The sequence below is a fragment of the Heterocephalus glaber genome, unplaced genomic scaffold (assembly GCF_053883595.1).
Source record: "Heterocephalus glaber isolate CG9 unplaced genomic scaffold, H.glaber_assembly_v1.0 deba00001662, whole genome shotgun sequence".
Classification (NCBI taxonomy): Eukaryota; Metazoa; Chordata; class Mammalia; order Rodentia; family Bathyergidae; genus Heterocephalus; species Heterocephalus glaber.
Genome location: NW_028258403.1, coordinates 4,348,981 through 4,367,317, shown reverse-complemented (window position 1 = coordinate 4,367,317; position 18,337 = coordinate 4,348,981). Strand labels below are relative to the sequence as shown.

At 43.4% G+C, this 18,337-nt stretch overlaps 3 protein-coding genes and 1 long non-coding RNA gene across 9 annotated transcripts in view; 2 read left to right on the top strand and 2 right to left on the bottom strand.

Annotated features, from left to right (window-relative positions):
- The window catches only part of LOC147822321 (uncharacterized), a 50,010-nt gene extending 40,395 nt beyond the window's left edge, over nt 1-9,615 (bottom strand). The window contains exon 1 of the long non-coding RNA XR_015445794.1: nt 9,433-9,615. This is a non-coding gene — a long non-coding RNA (uncharacterized LOC147822321). The remainder of the gene's footprint in view (nt 1-9,432) is intronic.
- Nucleotides 29-5,605, top strand: Cirop (ciliated left-right organizer metallopeptidase). Its single transcript, XM_087197171.1, has 14 exons — nt 29-400; nt 519-612; nt 684-735; nt 1,024-1,167; nt 1,445-1,570; nt 1,748-1,832; nt 1,979-2,124; nt 2,208-2,379; nt 3,359-3,428; nt 3,505-3,601; nt 3,702-3,974; nt 4,193-4,422; nt 4,592-4,771; nt 5,308-5,605. Exons 1-14 carry the CDS (start codon nt 106-108, stop codon nt 5,486-5,488), a joined length of 2,145 nt encoding a protein of 714 aa, XP_087053297.1. The 5' UTR covers nt 29-105; the 3' UTR covers nt 5,489-5,605.
- CUNH14orf119 (chromosome unknown C14orf119 homolog) lies at nt 6,719-9,168 on the bottom strand. Its single transcript, XM_004864182.4, has 2 exons — nt 8,974-9,168; nt 6,719-7,328 (listed from the first exon to the last, which is right to left on the bottom strand). The coding sequence occupies exon 2, from the start codon at nt 7,325-7,327 to the stop codon at nt 6,899-6,901; it is 429 nt and encodes a 142-aa protein (XP_004864239.1). The 5' UTR covers nt 7,328; nt 8,974-9,168; the 3' UTR covers nt 6,719-6,898.
- Nucleotides 9,374-18,337, top strand: part of Acin1 (apoptotic chromatin condensation inducer 1) — a 39,377-nt gene continuing 30,413 nt past the window's right edge. For 2 of the 6 annotated variants that reach the window (XM_087197163.1, XM_087197162.1), the window contains exons 1-4: nt 9,414-9,617; nt 11,054-11,119; nt 14,340-14,451; nt 14,866-14,985. In XM_087197163.1, the coding sequence (XP_087053289.1) occupies nt 9,438-9,617; nt 11,054-11,119; nt 14,340-14,451; nt 14,866-14,985 (478 nt within the window). In that variant the 5' untranslated portion in view covers nt 9,414-9,437. Of the gene's footprint in view, nt 9,618-11,053; nt 11,120-14,339; nt 14,452-14,865; nt 14,986-18,337 lie in introns of all 6 variants that reach the window. The other 4 variants (XM_087197166.1, XM_004864181.3, XM_087197167.1 and 1 more) reach the window with 4 other exon arrangements.

Here is an 18,337-nt window from a genome sequence, read left to right as displayed (position 1 = left end):
TCTTAGAAAAACAAGCAAGAGTGGTGGAGGTGGGAGCAAGGAAAGGCAGAAATAAAAGAGCCAAGGAAGAAGGGAGCAGAAGACAGGGTTCAGGCAGGACAAGAGATGCTTCTGCTGTTCCTCCTTGGGGTGGCCACAAGCAGATGTCTACATGATGAGACCCAGAAGTCTGTGACTCTCCTCAGGCTCCCTTTCTCCCAACTGCACCCAGACTTCCGCTCCTCCTCCCTCACCCTCCCTGGCTCCCGTGATCCTCAACCCCTCCGAATCCAAACCTACTACACAGGAGAACAACCTTCTTCTGGAGCTTGGAATCCCTTGGGTGATGGGATGAGAGGGAGATCCCGAGCTCTCGCCGCAGTGAGAGAGGCCACCCAGCGAATCCAGGGTGTCCTGGCAGGTGAGTGAGGAATGGGAGGTATCAGGGAGGGCTGCAGGGCAGAGAGGTCTCAAAGAGGAAGACCAGCACAGAAAAGAAACTGAAAGAGATGTCAGGGTGAAACTGTCCTCTTGTCAAGTTCCTCCAGTACAAGGACCCCTGCTTCTGAGTCGAGACCCTGCACAGTACTGCCATGCTGTCTGGGGAGACCCAGAGACCCCAAACTACCACAGGTGAGTTCATATCCTTCTTTGGGGATACCACAAATGAGTCCAGCTCACCTACAGACACTCATTTTTGGCAGGTGTAGCCTCTTGAACCCAGGTTACAAAGGAGAGAGTTGCCTGGGGGCAAAGGTGAGAGCAACTTCCCAGTCTTAGGGATCTGCAGATCTCTAGACTTCCCCCAAGACCTCCAGTTTCAGAATTACTCAATACAGTTCACAACACTGTGGATTCCTTAGTCCCTTCTCCACCACACCCTTCCAGAATATATTAAAACAGAGATTTGTGTGGTTGGGGGCAGAACGCTACATTCTAAGGAGCTGAGATGACAGAGGATACTCATTCTCCCTTCTTCCTAGCACCTAGCTTCCCACTGCCCCTATCTTGCCACTAAGCTAGATACATTTCACTCTCTGCCAGATGCCTGATGCCCATCTCCGTGGATATGCCTTGTGGCCAGAGCAGGGTCTCCCACAACTGGTTCAGCCAGATGGTCCTGGGGTCCAAAACACTGATTTCCTCCTATATGTGCGGGTTGCCCACACCTCCAAGTGCCACCAAGAGGTAAGGTTCAAACCAAATCTCTTCCCTTCTCTACTTGTTTAATCTTAAATCTCTTGAGTGAGGTATGGAAGAGAAAACCAATTTTTATTAAGTTGTGCTTCTTTGGGGTAACTTCGAGTATGCTGATACAGCTTAGGTAGGGGCTAAGAACCACACAAGCCATGTCTTAGTACCACCTCTTCAGAGTTCTCAAGTCTTCTTTTTTCAGGGAGAGTCTATGTATGTTACCTTCCTTTCCTCCTTCCCACCTTGCCCTCTCCTGGCCCTCTCTCTGCAGCGCTTCGTCATAGCCTATGCTGCCTATTGCCAGCTGGACTCAGAAGACAGGCCCCTTGCTGGCACCATTGTTTACTGTGCCCAGCATCTCACCAGCCCCAGCCTCAGCCATGATGACATCGTCATGGTGACTGCTGCATGATGAATGGGGAGAAGCAAGCAGGTGGGGGCAGGGCTACTCAGCTTCCCGGGCAGGGAAGAGAAAGTGTCTCAAGCACTGAGAATTGTTGATTGGGCAGAGGGACCAGTCACCCAATCCTGCTCCAAATCCAGCCCTCCTCACTCAGCAGTCATTTGTCCTTAGGCCACACTACATGAATTGTTTCATGCCCTGGGTTTCTCTGGACAGCTCTTCAAGAAGTGGCAGGATTGCCCTTCAGGACTCAGTGGTAAGTGGGAGGAATGGGAGAGAGGAAATCCCACCAAGTCAACCAGAGGGGATTCATTACCTCATGACCTCCCTCCTTCCAGTTCTACTTCACCCTTCCTAAGTTTCCTCTCCTCGAATTGCCTTCTCTCCTCTTTATCTACTCAGTTAGAGAGAATTGTTCTACAAGGCAACAAGTGACAAGGCGAGATAAGTGGGGACAGCTGCTTCTCACCACCCCAACTGTTAGCCACAGCCTGGCCAAACACTTGGGGGTGCTAGGGGATTTCCCGGGTGTTCCTTTGGAAGAAGAGGTGAGAATAATAATGCCTTGGGGTGATGGAAGAAAAAGGGAGTAACCAGATAGCAACCTGGTAATTGCTACCTCCTCCAACAGGGCCCTTTGTCCTCACACTGGGAAGCCAGACTGCTCCAGGGCTCAATAATGGCTGCTACTTTTGACGGTGCCCGGCGAACTCGACTTGACCCAATCACTCTTGCTGCCTTCAAAGATTCAGGCTGGTATCAGGTCAACCACAGTGCTTCAGAGGAGCTGTTGTGGGGCCATGGTGAGAAATGAGGGAGATCTTCAGAGGCGCACTCACGACCCAAGTCAGCTTTGTGGGCAAGTGAGATACAGTAGGTTAGAAGGGATTACTGTATCTAGTACTGAGGAGAAATGCAAGCTATAAGCATAAGAGGCTGGTCTCAAATTTGTGGTCCTCCTGCCTCAGTCAGCCTCCTAGAATGCAGTGCTGGTATTACAAGCATGTGCCTTGATGCCTGTCTGGCTACCTTGGCTTTTTTTTTTTTTTTTTTTAACACAGAGTCTCACTACATATTCTAGGCTGGTCTGAACTTGCTCCATAGCCCAGGCTGGCTTCAAATTTAAAATCTGTAGGCGCCTGCCTCGAAAGCGCAAGGTCCTGAGTTCAATCCCCAGTACCAAAAATAAATAAATAAATAAATAAATAAAATAAAATTTGTGATCCTTCTGCCTCAGTCTCCCAAGTGCTGGGATCATAGGTGTGCACCACCATTTCTGGCTTGGGGCTTTCTTTCTTTTCTTTCTGGCAATACTGGGGATTTTTTTTTTTTTTTCTGGTACCAGGGATCGAGCTCTGGACCTTGTACAGTGAGGTAGGCATGGCACCACCGAGCTAAATCCCCAGCCCAGTACTAGGGATTTTTAAACTCAGGGCTTTCACACTAAGCTACATCCCCAGACCTTTCTTCTTTTGTTTTTAGAGACAGGGTCTTGCTATGTAGTTCAGACTGGGCTTGAACTACATAGTCCAGGCTGGCCTCAAACTCACAGTGATCCTCTTGAACTCAGCCACCTGAGTTCTGGGATTACAGGCATGCAACACTACATCTAGTCTTTAATTTTAAAACAGGGTCTTACTAAGTCACTAAATTGCCCAGGGTGAGCTTAAATTTGTGACCCTCCTGCATTACTCTCCCACAATGCTGGGATTATAGGCATGGGCCAGCACACCCAGCTGGGGCTTATTTTTTGAGGGCTCCCTTTCTCTTCCTCTCAAGTAGGAGCTGGCACAGAATTTGGCCTGGTGACTACATGTGGGACTGATTCTTCAGACTTCTTCTGTACTGGCAGGTATGTGTGCTGAGTGGTTGGGGGACTGCACAGCTATCAGTGATCCTAGTGTCACTCTACCACCCCTTCTACACAGTGGGCTGGGATGCCATTACCTGCACTTGGACAAGGGAAGCTGCTCCTCAGACCCCATGCTGGAAGGCTGCCGCATGTATAAACCCTTAGCCAATGGGGTGAGTAGACTAGTGAGCAGAAATGGAACTGAGTGGGGCTGGAAATAAACTTCTAAGGCACCAAGACAAACACTATTCTGCTTTCTGCCTTGCCCTTCAGAGTGAATGCTGGAAGAAGGAAAATGGACTCCCAGCTGGAGAGGAAAATCCCCATGGGGAGATCTACCATTCCCAGAGCCGTTGCTTCCTTGCCAACCTTACTTCACAACCACTCCTAGGGAACAAAACCAGCCAATCTTCTCACATCCCACATCGCAAGGAAGCAGAGCTGACTGGTCGTTGCTACTTACATCAATGCACACAGAGGGAAGCATATATGGTGCAGGTGGAGGGATCACCTTGGATCCCATGCCTTCCAGGAAAGCATATTAAGGTGGAGATTGTAAGAGGAATGGTTGAGCTGCACTGGCAAAAGGAAACTGGGAAATATTTGCACCATGCTACTATTCAACCTGTTGTAATGTTCATTTTTTTACTAAGTACCTACTGGGCCCATGACTTTGACCTAGAGTGTACAGTTTTTCCTTCAAAGGAAAGATTGAGCTGGTAATTGATGGTGCAGCTAAACTCTGCTATATATGTTCCTTGCAGATACCTGGATACTTTGGTCTCCTCTACTGTCCCCAAGGTCGGTTGTGTCAGACTAGTGAAGGTACCAATGCAGTTACTTCTCCACCTGTGAGTCTTTCAACACAAGACCTGCTCTTCCAGCTTTCTTTAGGATTAGCTGGGCCCCCAGGCTACTCACTGGGCAAGGGACAGAGAGAAGAGCTGGCTGAAGCAGTCCTGCAGGCTCTGGTGAACAGAAGCGGCATTGGCAGGTAAAAGGGTAACTCAGGCTGAGTAATTATAAAATGGGTCATGGAGAACGCTCATTTCATAACTCACCTCTAAAGACTTTCTGTCCCGACTCTTTAGCCTGCACCTGCTTCATGAGATATACTCTTCCAAGGACTATTCTTCCATTAAGAGGTCCAAATGTCTCTTTAGGTGCTATTTCCACAGTCCATCTATTACCACTAATTTGATGTTCACTGTGCATATGTGGAAGTCCCCTGGCTGCCAAGGGCCTTTGGTTGCCATGCTGTACAAGGCCCTGTCCCTGACTCTCAAGGAGAAACCTCTAGAAGTGCATCATGGAGAAACCAGCTTCACCACAGAATACAGCAAGTAAGCCAATATCCCAAGCAATTTTCTTTTGAATCCCCAGAATCCAGATATTTAAATTTGTACTTATTTGCCTCACAAGCACAAGGACCCGAGTTCGATCTCCAGTACCAAGAAAAAAAAATTTGTACTTATTAGAGAAAATATCCCTAATTTGATCACCTTGGGCCCACAATTATATGATACCCTCCTCAAACACAGTAATAGAGCTCCCCCAACTCTAGGATTTAGGGATCCTAGTGCTCCTTCCTTAAGCAGTACTGAGATCATGTCTAGCTACCCCAGCACCATAATGACACCCCTCAAGCCAATTTCATTACCAAAATAACAACTTTCAACAATTTAAGTTGCTGGAGGACTTGGATCTTCATCTTGTTTCTACTTTCAGGTCCTATATTCCTGTTCTGCTACTTAATGATTAGATGAAGCAAGGTTTCATGATATATACCTTTTTTCATTATATATACCTATAATTATCTGTATCCTTCACCTCCTCAGCCTAGGTATTCCAGGCCCAGTAATGCCTTCTATGCTCCTAGGTTGCTGGTTACCTCCGATCATAATCCCTCCATGACCCACCTATTTCTGTCCATGGGACTCTACCTACTGCTGCTAATTCTAGTGGGTACACTGGGAACTGTGGCCTATCAAAAACAAGCTACTCTTCGGGTGGCACCATCTACCTCTCACCATCACCAGATACATGCCACAAGGGGCTGAATTGGAAGAATAAAGGAAGCATGATGTTACCTAAAACATGACACGGAGTAGGATTACTTTTTGAGACAACTGAATGGAAAATCTAATGTGTATACAATGTAAGTTCTACTTTCTTCAGAAGGCCTCTTTCCCAGGACATCAACTCTATACTACCCTTGGAAAGGAAAAAGAAAAAAAAATGGTTTGGAAAGTCGTATGGCTAAAATATAACATCATGATTGTAAGATTATATGACCATATATTTTGGTTTGGTACAAAAAATAAACTGTTAATTTGTAAAGTGTCACTTATTTTCATATTGTTTTCCAATACAAACAGAACAGGAACATGTGCTACTAGCTCCAAAGCTATCATGTTTTAGAAGTAGCACACACCTATAATCCCAGCCACTTGAGAGGCTAAGGCAAGAGAATCAGAAGTTCAAGGCTACCCAGGTCGACTTAGAGAACCCTTCTTTCCAAATAAAAAGGGCTGGGTATGTAGCTCAGTGGTAGAGGGCTTACCTAGAACATGCAAGGGCCTGAGTTCAATCTCTAGTATAACAAAAAAAAAAAAAAAAAAAAAGAGGACACTGCTGTTTGGTAATTTTTCACTGCTATTTAGTCAACCCATCAAATCACTCCTGATTTTTCCATATTTTTACTAAATCATAACTGGACTGAGATTGTCACAAAATTATGCTTGACACTGGCTAAGGGTGATAAAACCAGAATCCAGCTTAATGATAAAAATGCCTTTTATTATGGAATATGAGAAAATGAAAAAATGGAAACAATCTTTGTAAATAGGGAAAGATGGAGGGGTTGAAGAGAGGGCTGGGGAATGAGGAAAAAAATAAGAATGAAGAGATTATGTAATGGTGCAAATTTCCAATGATGAATGTCATTATATTATATACGTAAAATGTACCAATAAAATTTTTTTTAAATGCCTTTTATTACTTTTTCCTGTTTCTGGAGGAGAGTTCTTCTATACCTAGGCCAGCAGTAGGTGAGAGTTATAACATATAGTTTCTTTTTGGTTACAGTTGCAAAAGAAGTCATTAAATTCTTGAGATTTTGACATCTCTAGGAAACCAAACTAGGAGACTGACATGATCTGGATTTGCTTAGATGGACAACATTTATACTGAGTCCAACTGACATGCTGATAAATTTGAAATAAATATGTCTGTGTTTACCACCAAGTTCAGGCAGCTCACTGGGATAACACACCCAAATATTTGACGTACATGAACTGAGTTCGCACTGTAGAGTCATGGCCTTGGCTCCATCAGCTGTGGTTTTATTCTTGAATTTGTTTTCTTTTCTTTTGGTACCGGGGATCGAACTCAGGTCCTTGAGCTTGCGCAGCAGGCAGCGAAACCACTGAGCTTAATCCCTGGCCCTTATTCTTGAATTTGAATGCCTATCAGTCTTTACCAGCTGTAGCAGCCACTGCTTGGTAAAATTTTCCCACGAAGTCTGGGTCACTGACCTCCAGCTGTCTCACAAATTCATTACGCTCCTGCTCAGCCCAACCTCGAAACCACTGATCCCAAAGACGTAGCTGGCACTCAAAGATACAAGGTGGTCGGTTTGGTCCAGATACACTAAGCTGCTCCAGACTATCCAGCAGTGGCTGTAATTTTCCTGGCACTGCTTTAGCTACCAAGTCTTGGAGAAAACGTTCACGCTGAGGACCTGACCAACTGGCAAACCAGTGAAGAATACACTTCATCTCCTGGGAAGTGATGTAAGACATTGGAGGAAGGGAAGAACTGGGACTAGTGTCTGGTACTGGGGGTAACAGAGAAGGGAAGGATAGTGGAACTGAAGAGGAAGATGATTCCAGTGGCATCCTGAAATATAAAGGCATTGTTATACTCTCTCCTGACAGAGCAACTGAAGTACAACTTACAAATCTTTTTGCGCTCAGTCAACAACTACAAAGATGACTTTTCACCGATTCGATTCACAGAAATGCAAGAAAATCCTTTATTTCAATCATTATCCCATTAAAGTCACCCAAGAAACATTTCATATTTGTCAGTCCCTTTTCTTTTTCAAACCCATTATCCTCCACAACCACTGCCTCTTTCCACTTTTCTTATAAGGAATCTAAAAATAACCAATAGGGCTGGGGATTTAGCTCAGTCATTCCCCGCCTGCCTCGAAAGCAGAAGGACCTGAGTTTGAGCCCCAGTACCAAAAAAAGTAAATAAATAAAAATAAAAATAACAATCAACCCTGCGTGGGCAACACTGAAAGACAATGTCTAACATTTCTTGCTTTTTTTTTCCTCCTTCCTACCCCTGTGTTCCAACTTGAGTAGAGAGAAAAAAATAATGTTGATTCATCATTATCTTCTCTAAAATGAAAAAGTGTATTTTTAGAAAATTCTTAGATGCAGCCATCAGGGACTAAATGCTAATTGTTCCAAAGCTATAAACTCTAAAAAAGAGGGGAGGGAGGCAAGGAGGAAAGAGAAGAAATATAGCCCAGCATAGTGGCATATGCCTGTAATCCAGCACTCTGGAAAGCTAAGGCAGAAGGATCACAAGTTCAAGCCCAGCATGGGCAACTCAGCAAGACCTTTTCTCAAAATTAACAAAAATAAATAAATTTTAAAAAGAGCTGGGGATGTAAGCTAAGCTCAGTGCAAAGACCCTGGGTTCAATAAAAATCTTCAGTAAAAATCTTCTGTAAAAATAAAAAACATCATATATGATGAAACAGCCTTCTTTGCAATTTGCATGTGCACCCTTAAACCCCCTCAATATTTCCTGTAAAACAAGGAAACACTAAAGAGCATGGTGAGAGTCTTGCCCCAAATAAGCTAACAAAGAAACGAGAAGCCAAATTTTCAAGGCTCTGAAAAAAATCCCGTTGGTTTACTGACATCAAGGTCCAACAAGTGTTATATAGCGATGTGTGACCATTTGTGTCTTTGAATAACTTTCCTTAATGTTTATGTGACACCTACAGATGTTCTCCCATTGATTTTGCATGATGAATGCAACTAAAAGGCCAACCACTTTGAAGTTTTCAGCCCTATAGTCTGAATGTTTAACAGTGAAAATATTAAAATATTTGTAACATAGTACTGTTTCTTCCGCTGCAAGTTGAAAGGTTTGTGGTGACAAAGAAAGGAACCCCTAAACAATATCACCTTAAGGGCCAAAACAGTTCAGTGTGGCTGCCGTTTCCAGAATGGCTCTACAGGCGACTGTTCCTTCCTCCTAAAGAAACTTTATTCTTTTATTCAGAAAGTTTTCCAGTTTTGCCACGTGGCTTCCACCGCAAGCTCAAGGCTGCTCCTTCTTGTCCACTTTGGGGGCCACGAGGCTTTTATTCCCATACTCCAAAAGAACAACATATTCCCTTATTCAGAAGATAAGGAACCACAGCTGTTTCCCTAAGAGAGCGGGAGGCTTGCCCTACACAAAGGTAACTGGAAAACACCAAGTCTGACCCAACCCAAGGAGTTACTTCTTCCCCTCTTACCTCCCTTTTCCTCTCAGAGAGCACTCGGAGAGCCTCACAAGAGCCTTTCTACTCCAACGATCGCCGCAGCTTTCATATTTCCTGAAAATCCTAAACAGAGCCAGCCGACAGCCCACGTACTTCCGGTCTCGGACTAGTCCCAAACACCCCAGCGCCCCAGCACCTCGGCTCCAGGTCCGGAGATAGCCGAATATCACCGATTATGGTTATACTAGAGGCGAGGAATTCCGAATAGGTTCGAGTCAAAGCCTCGGCAAGACGAAAATAACCGAGTCTGAAAACAAGGCGAAAAAGGGGGAGCTGCAGGGCGGATGGAAAGAACGTATTGGTGGCGATGCGGCCACGGAAACACCCGAACAATTTCGGAGGAACCCGGGAGTTCTGAGTGGTAATCGAGGAGTAGGCTATAGCAGTGGGCGGGGTCAGCTCAGTACGTTCAAGGGCGTTGGCGGAAATTACCGAAGATGCCCGAAGCCGTCGGGACGGACCCGAGTACCTCACGCAAGATGGCGGAGCTGGAGGAGGTGACTCTGGACGGGAAGCCTCTTCAGGCGCTGCGGGTGACCGACCTGAAGGCCGCACTGGAGCAGCGAGGCCTGGCCAAGAGCGGGCAGAAGAGCACCCTGGTCAAGCGGCTCAAAGGGGTGAGGAGTCGGCATTGCCGGGTTATCGGTGGGGAGCGGACCCGGTAGAGACGAGTCTCCACTGCGGCGCAGGCGCAGTGTCCGGGCTCGGCGCGAGCTCTCTCAGGCCGCCAGCGCAAGCCTGCAGCTCCGCGCGCAGGGTGGTTGGTGAGGCTCGCGCTGTAGTAGAGATCGTGCCGGTTCCCGCCTTAACGGCTGCAGCGCAAGCCTAAAATGGGAGGGTGCGCGCTACTCTCCCGGAGTGTCTTAAGCTCCTTCCTCCTTCCCCCACCCCCTCCTTGTTTGTGTCTGTGGTTCCGGCGCATGCGCTGCAGAAGGAGTTAAATCCCACTACAACCACTAACATTGCTGGCCTGAGGGGGGCGAGTTGGGCTGGGTCCGTGTTAGGGGCACGGTTGGGCGGAGGGTGGATTGGGTTGGTATCTGTATCTGCAAGAATAGGATTGGGGTAGGGTAAGAATGTCTACTTGATTAGATTAACAGGTGAGACCTTATTTGACGGAACTTGGTGAAATAAGGGTGTCTATAGGAAATCCAGAAGCAATTTGAATGGATAAAAATGATGACTAGGTGAGAGAGTTGAGGCTCGTTGGTGGACGTTAGGGATTTTAAATCCGTTTAAGTAGATGGGGTTGGGCTTGTCATGAGATAGGTGGATTGGTGTATATAGGTTTGAAAATGGAAAACGAGGATATCTTGATATACTGATTAGAGTTAGTTTGGCTCAAGAGTTGGCAGACTATTGCTTATACAGAAGCTGATGATTTTATGTGGGTGTGGATTAGGTCAGACCGCAGCTTACAGGGTCTGTGGTTTTCTGTAGCTCTTCGAAATTTTTATAAATTTGAAAAATCTGTGTCATTCTGAATTATACAGGTTCCCTTAAGTAGTTCTATTCCTAGGTAACTGAACAAGTAATTCATTCAGGCCCAGGCAAGCAGCCCCACGTTAGTTTCGTAGTTTCATGTATTTGAAGTTTGAGTATTAGAAGCAATTTTACCTGTATGGCCATATATAGAAGAGGTTCTGGTTAAAAGTATAGAAGATAGGGCTGGGGATTTAGCTCAGTGGTTCCACCACCTGCCTCGAAAGCTCAAGGTCCCGAGTTCGATCCCCAGTACCAAAAAAAAAAAAAGCATAGAAGATAATAGAGATTGTAGTACTGATTCTGTTACCACTTATTTTATGACATAGCCAGGTCACTGATTCTCTGTATGGCTGTATTTTCATGTGTACATTTAGGAGGGTAACCATGGCTACCTTTAAGTCTTCGGAAGATGAATGAGAACAGTAAAGTGCTTTTAGGGCTGTGTAAGAGAAGTATAGTTTAAGTGTATATTTAAGTCAGTGAGTTTAATGAAGACGTGATGCAAGGGCTGAAAGTTTGATTTCTTCTTTTTCTCCTGGTTTCTGACTTTTGCCCTTCTCCATACCAGGCTCTAATGCTTGAAAATTTACAGAAACACTCAACACCCCATGCTGCATTCCAGCCAAATTCCCAGGTAAGAAAGGTTTGTTACATGGAATGGGCTGTTTGGAAATAAAGATACATGGAATGACATAGTGTTGTATATTTGATCCTTAATTCCTCACAGATATTTTCCTACATTCTTTTGGTTGGTAATGTTCTTACCTATGACAGTTGAATTCTAATCAGTTTTACATAAGAGCATGAGATAAAAAGCAGCTCAGAGGAGCTATTTCTGATACTGCTTGAAATGGTACACACCAAAAAGTATAGTTCTGATTAAGTGTAGTACAGGGATCTGAAGTCATTTGCTGTTGACTTGGGAAAAGTAGTTGATATTTTTGGATGTAAGTATCTTTAAATATGGTTACGAAGTAGGTTGCAATAGGACAGTATAGGAAAATAGTTGCTGATCAAGAAGAACTCTTGTTGATACAGATTTTCCAAGATTAACCCAGGGCCTCACACATGCAAGTGCTCTACCACTGAAGTATATCCCCAGCCCTAATTCAGTTCTTTTTAAATGACCCACCATTCCTGGTACTAACTACTATCTGCAGTGATACTCCTGCCTCAGCCTCCCATGTAGCTGGGATTACAGACTTTCATGTGCCTTCATGCCAGGGATTTTTGTTTGGTTTTTTTTTTTTTTAAAGCTATGGATTGAACATAGAACTGTTACACTGAGCTATATCCCTGGCCTTAGTTTTTGTTTTTAGTTTTGAGATAGTGTTTTATTAAGTTATTCAGGCTGAGCTTGAACTTGCCATCCACCTGTCTCGGCCTCTCAGGAGTGCTGAGATTATAGGAATGTGCCATCACTCCTGGGTTTTCAGTTACTCTTTTTTTTTTTTTTTTTTGGTACTGGGGATCAAACTCGGGACCTTGCACTTTCAAGACAGGCACCAGAACCACTGAGCTAAATCCCCAGCTCCCAGCTAGTTACTCTTAAACATCTCTAATAGCTCTGTTACTTAGGTAGGACAAGATACTTAACTTTTGGAAGCCTTGGTTTTCTTATCTGTAATATAAGAAACAGTTGGATTAGATCTATAGTTTTATAGCCGCTCTGGGGTTTTGTAAAGCTGCTTTTGGGCTTCTTAGGGAAGGTTAATCCTTCTGAAGTAGACAAGGTTCATATTCCTCTTAAATTACTAGACTAGATCTACTTTTATCTGCTTTATATGTTGAGTTGCTGTGTATTTCTTTTGAAGAAATTATCCCACAGATAAAAAGAAAAGAAAATTTTTAGACTGAGCTGGGTGTAGTAATGCATGCCAGTAATCGAGCAGCTGGAAGGCTGAGGCAGGAGGATCGCTGTAAGTTTGAGGCGAGCCTGAACTACATAGCAAGACCCTTTCTGAAAAAACAAAATAAAAAAATTTTGACTGCACAATCTCCCCCCACACCCACTGCTGAAGACTGAACCCAGGACCATTACACTGAGCTCATCCTCAGCCCTTTTTTAATATTTTTATTTTGAGGCATAGTCTCACTAAATTGGCCAGGCTGTGCTCAAATGTGTGATCTTCCTGCCTCAGCCTTTCAGAGCTCTGAGATTACAGGCACAACTGATTTAGACCGCACTATCTTTTGAGGATCCTTTCAGCTTTTGAAAGCACCTTATAATAACGTGTGACATAATATAAGGAGAAACCCAAGTCTGTGTTATTGTAATGGTGTACAGCCCCATACTAAATGAAGTCCCAGGATACTGTGAAAAACGAGAGCTTTCCTACTCCCCTGTTACCACCTCATTAAGATGTAAGTATTACAGTGTAGCCAGCTTTCAGAGGTTTCCTTAAGTAATTTAACAAGCATAAGAAACTGCATAAACTAATCAGCTTACAATTATATTCCTTTTGCTAATTGCATTTTAATCTTTGGAGTTTTATTCTTTATTAATAGGAATTTAGCAGCAAACATGCTTATTCTTTAATATATGCAACTCAAACATCATCAGTGTCCATTGAATAACGAGACTTGTTTCTGCTTTAGGAGAAACATAACATTTACTATGCTTAGGGAATGTCATTAATACCACAGGAAGTATTTATTTAGGTTTCTTAGCTTTTTTCTGGAGTTCTAATAGGAGTTGCTAAGCAATAGGGAGGAGGACTTAGAGAAAACTGAAAAAAGAGGGACATGGGAATCTGTGCTACAGGAAAATGGGAAAGTGATATGCCCCTGAATTTAAAATTTAATTACCAAGGATTTTTTGAAGATTATGTCTAGATAATGTCCTAGATTATCCAAAAGATTTTAAGACATAATTTGGACCTTGAGAACTTGTTTGATGGACAATAAGGGGAGCAAAGCTACTTGTATACCCTTGATTGTGGAAACAGTCCTCCTCTGTCTGAGTGGTCGTCCTCTTGGACTGAGCACACAGCTTCAGGAAGGATGCACATGGAGCGGTGAGGGAGGAAGGGGACACCCGCCTAGCTGGCCAGATCAGCCGGATTGCCCTCAACATCCGTAAAGGCATAATTTCGACTGGCAATACTGGTAGAGAGCATGCTTACTACATATGAGGCCCCGTGTTCTGTCTTCAGCACCACACCAAAAAAAGGCATTCTCAGAAATTTGATCTCTTTTTAAGTTATTTGTATACCAACATCACTTTGGTTGGGAACTGAATATTTTAAAAATGTATAGTTCCTCCTCTTTTTGCAATTTTCTGTCACTTTGTTGTGCTATTTAGTTTTTATTTAATTTTTTGCAGTACTAAGGATTAAACCTAGAACCTTGCACATGATAGGCAAGCATAATACTACTGAGCTACACCCTTGGCACATTTTATTTTATTTATTTATTGTGGTGTTTTGAGACAGGCTCTTGCTATGTAGTTTAGGCTGGCCTTGAACTCCTTATATTGCCCAGGCTAACCTGGAACGCAAAGCAATCTTTCTGCCTTAGTCTCCCAAGTGCTGGGTTTACAGGCATATGGCACCACTCTGGCTATTTTATTTTGAGACAGGGTCTCACTCAATTGCCTAGGCTGACCTCAACCTTGCTATCCCCCTGTCTCAGTTTACTGAGTATCTGGGATTATAGATGTGCACCACAATCAGTGCCCAGCTCACAGGACTGTTTATTCTGATCCTTAATAAAGAGTAGTTTAGAAAAGGACCTTCCAACAGTTATTTTCCTAAGTCCAGCTCTATGGGCTAGATTTTGCTCCATGGAATTTTCTTCCTTGCATTTTCATGGTTTGCTTTCCTAGAATTTCTTTTTCTATTTCTTCTACACAGATTGGTGAGGAAATGAGCAACAACAGTTTCATAAAGCAGTATCTGGAAAAGCAACAGGAGTTACTTAGGCAGCGTCTGGAACGTGAAGCTCGAGAAGCTGCAGAACTTGAAGGTAAACCCAGATTGTCACTTCTAACAAGTTCTTCCTTCTCATCCCTGTCACCAAGTAGCTAGGCCAATCTAAGTAGGCAATTTCAGGAATAACTAAAGCTGAGACTGCTACTCATTTGCTTTGGTATTTTATGGAACCAAATGAGTTACTGTTTTCCCTTGTCAGAGAAAGGGAAGTGTAATTTGACTGTCTTGTTAGAAAAGGATTCCTGCCAACAGGAAGAGTTTACAAATTAAGCTACCATTTAGATGAGGTAGAGCTTAATCCTAGGGTGTTTTTTTTTTCTGTGCGATGCTGCATTTGGTATGTATCTCTGTATCTTGATTGTGCTTGATATCCTGCTCTCCTCCACATAATTCCCATATGCTGAGCCCTTCACTCCCTCCCTGCCCCGACCCAATCTGTACCTTGCAGAAGCTTCAGCTGAGTCGGAGGACGAGATGATCCATCCTGAGGGAGTGGCTTCCCTGCTGCCTCCTGACTTTCAGAGTAGCCTGGAGAGACCAGAGCTGGAGCTCAGCAGACATTCACCCAGTACGTATCTCCCTCCCCACTGCGCTGTTTGGTCAATCCTGCGTAGTTGGTGGGGGGAGGTAGTTATGCCTCCTTTCATGATAAGCCTCCATGAAAGCCCCAGGGAAATTTTGTGGCATTGATGTTTGACATCTGTTTTTCAGGAAAATTATGTCCTTTTTGAAGTCTGCTTTCACCTATATTTTAATAATGTCTCACTCTTTTTATGAGGCAGTATTTTTCTGCTTATCCATTCCTCTGCAGCCTCTTCTACCTCTGAATTTAGTAAAAATCGTAACATCACTGTGCCAATTGTGTATATTATGTAGTACAGTATATCCAGTCATCCCCCCAAATTGGTCATCTGCTACAGTTTATTAATTAACAGATTTTTTTATTGAGTGTCTGTTGTATACCTCCCATATATATATAGTAGGCAATAGAAATATACTAGAAATAAAGACAGATCTACCATAAGGGAACTTACAGTCTAGTGAGGAGATGGACAGTCAACAGATATTTTAATTACATGATTATAGTTGTGCTAAGTGCTGTCTGTGAAAGACACTGCAGAGTATTACATGAACATGTATGTTTGTTTGTTTTATTCGGTACCGGGGATCTACTTCAGGACCTTGTGCTTGTGAGGCAGGCGCAGTACCATTGAGCTAAATCCCCAGCCCATCATGAACATGGTAATAGAAAACTCTAACATAGGATGTAGGGTTGATTCATATAAGATTAATTTTTCTACATTATACAAAGTAGTAGACACCTAATTTTCAGTGTCTCATGCAACAGTCTATAAATACAGCTTTTGTCTTTTGGAAGCTACTTGTCTGAAACTATGTTCAAGAGAATATGTGTACTAGACATTTGGGCAGTAGGTAGATGTATTAAGCCAATGTATATATTAATTATTTTGAATCATAACTGGTACAAGTTATCACTGGTGCTCAGAGTTCCTCCATATTCAATACTTTTAGAATGCATGGAAGTTTTCAGCTCTTGTGATTACTATAGAATTCCTTGATGAAAATAGATTTTTTGGAGATACTGAATGGTGGGCAAGAAAAATAGAAAACCGTTGAGGTCGTAGTTTTGTGCAGTGTTGTTTTTTTTTTTGTCCTAGTCTTAGAACCTGAGGAAAAATTTTGGACACTTTTTAATAAATTAACAATGGCCACACATTGGAATTAATAAGTTCCTTCAGGGACCTCTCTTTTCTTCAGATATGAAAGTAGTAGACCCTCTTGGTCTGCTTTATTCTTAGCACTCTTTTTTTCCCCAATTATAAAGCCAAGAGGAAGGAGAAAGATCTTCTGTAAATGACTTTGTCAATTTAATTCTCTTCTCAAAAGTCAATCAAGAAAATGGATTCCTGCTATATACATATTTCTATACTAGAGTATATGGGGAGTCAGGAAACTGTAAAGTGTTGAGAGAGAATAATTGCACATAAAAATAACAACAGAGGGCCAGGGATTTAGCTCATTGGTTTCGCCGCCTGCTGCACAAGCGCAAGGACCCGAGTGCAATCCACGGCACCAAAAAAAAAAAAAATAATAATAGCAGAAGTACATGGCAAATGGTACACGTATATCATAGAAATTCAAGAGTGAAAGATCTCAGAATCAGCGTGATTAGAGAATCTCTTGATGGAAGTATAGCAGTTGAGGTGAGCCTTAAAAATGGGTAAGATTTGCTGGGCATGGTGGCGCACATCTATAATCCCAGCACTTGGGATATTGAGGCAGGAGGATCACTACGAGTTTGAGGCCAGGCTGCACTACATAGTGAATTGGAGACCAGCTGGAACTACTTAGTGAGGCCTCATCTCAAAAAACAAACGAACAGGTCTGGGGATTTAGCTCATTGGTTCTGCCCACCTGCCTTCCCGAGTTCGATCCGGGTACCAAAACAAAAACTCCTGGGCATGGTGGCACACTTGGGGGACTAAGGCAGGAGGATCACAGTGAGTTCAAGGCCAGCCTGGACTATATGGCAAGACCCTGTCTCAAAACCCCCCAAAAAACAAGGAAAGATTTAAGTTGGCAGAGAAGAGATTACAGTATATTTTTAGGAAGGAACAAAGGAATAGAGATAGGAATGAATGTGGTTATTTGTTCATTTCATTCTAGTGGTGGGGATTGAATGCAGGACCATTGCACTGAGGTACATCCCCAGCTGCGCTTTATTTTTCATTTTAGACAGGGTCTTTCTAAGTCACTAAATTGCCAGGTGTGGTGCACATCTGTAATCCCAGCACTCTGGGAGGCTGAGGCAGGAGAATCACAAATTTGAGCCCACTTAGTGAGGTGCTGTCTCAAAATAAAAAATAAAAGGCTAAGAATGTAGCTCACTGCAAAGGCCCTATGTTCAATTTCCAGTACTGTGCAAAAATAAATAACAACAAATAGACTAATCTCAACCAGAGTAAAAAGTTATTTCATATTTGAAAATAGTTAGAAACATTTTTGGTTTTGGTTTTGGTTTTGGTACCGGGGATCGAACTTGGGTCCTTGGGCTTGCGCAGCAGTTGGTGAAACCACTGAGCTAAATCCCCGGCCTAGAAACATTTTGGGTTTTGATGTTTTTTTGTTTTTGTTTTTGTTTTTGTTTTTGAGATAGTCTGGCTGTGTAGTCCTTGCTGGCCTTGAACTCACGGTGATCCTCCCACCTCAGCCTCATGAGTGCTGGCTTTATAGGTGTGGGCTGCCACCATGCTAGTGAGGAAAATAGTTTAGAAAGTAGAATGAGATAATATTAGGGTTTTAAATGCCAATCAATAAGTATGAGCTTTTTTATTTTATAGGTAATGAGGGAACGATTTTAAATTCTTAATGAGATCATGACTTATTTTTTGTCTGGTTTTGTAGAATGTTACTGTAGTCTAGGCTGGCCTTGAACTCACTGTGTAGCCCACACTGGCATTGAACTCAGAGTGACCCTTCTGCCTTAGCCTCCCAAGAATAGAACCATCATTTGAAAAGCAGACCTCCGAAAAGAGAAAGGCCTTATGGAGACATGGTGGTACCTGTAATCCCAGCACTCTGGGAGCCTGAGGCAAGTGATCTCAAGTTTGAGACAAGCTTATGGAACTTAGTGACTTTGAGACTCTTTTTCAAAATAATAAAAAAGGACTAAGGATGTAGCTCAGAGCAAAGGCCCTATGGAGTCAGTCTCCAGTAGTGCCCCCCTGCCCCCAGTCCTCCACCGATGTGGTGTGTGGGGAAAAAAAAGTCCTCAGGTTTTTTGGGGGGTTTTTTTTGGTACCAGGGATCAAACTCAGGACCTTGTGCTTGCAGGGCAGGCACAGTGCCACTGAGCCAAATCCCCGGCCCCTTTTTTTTTTTAAAGCACATGTTTATAT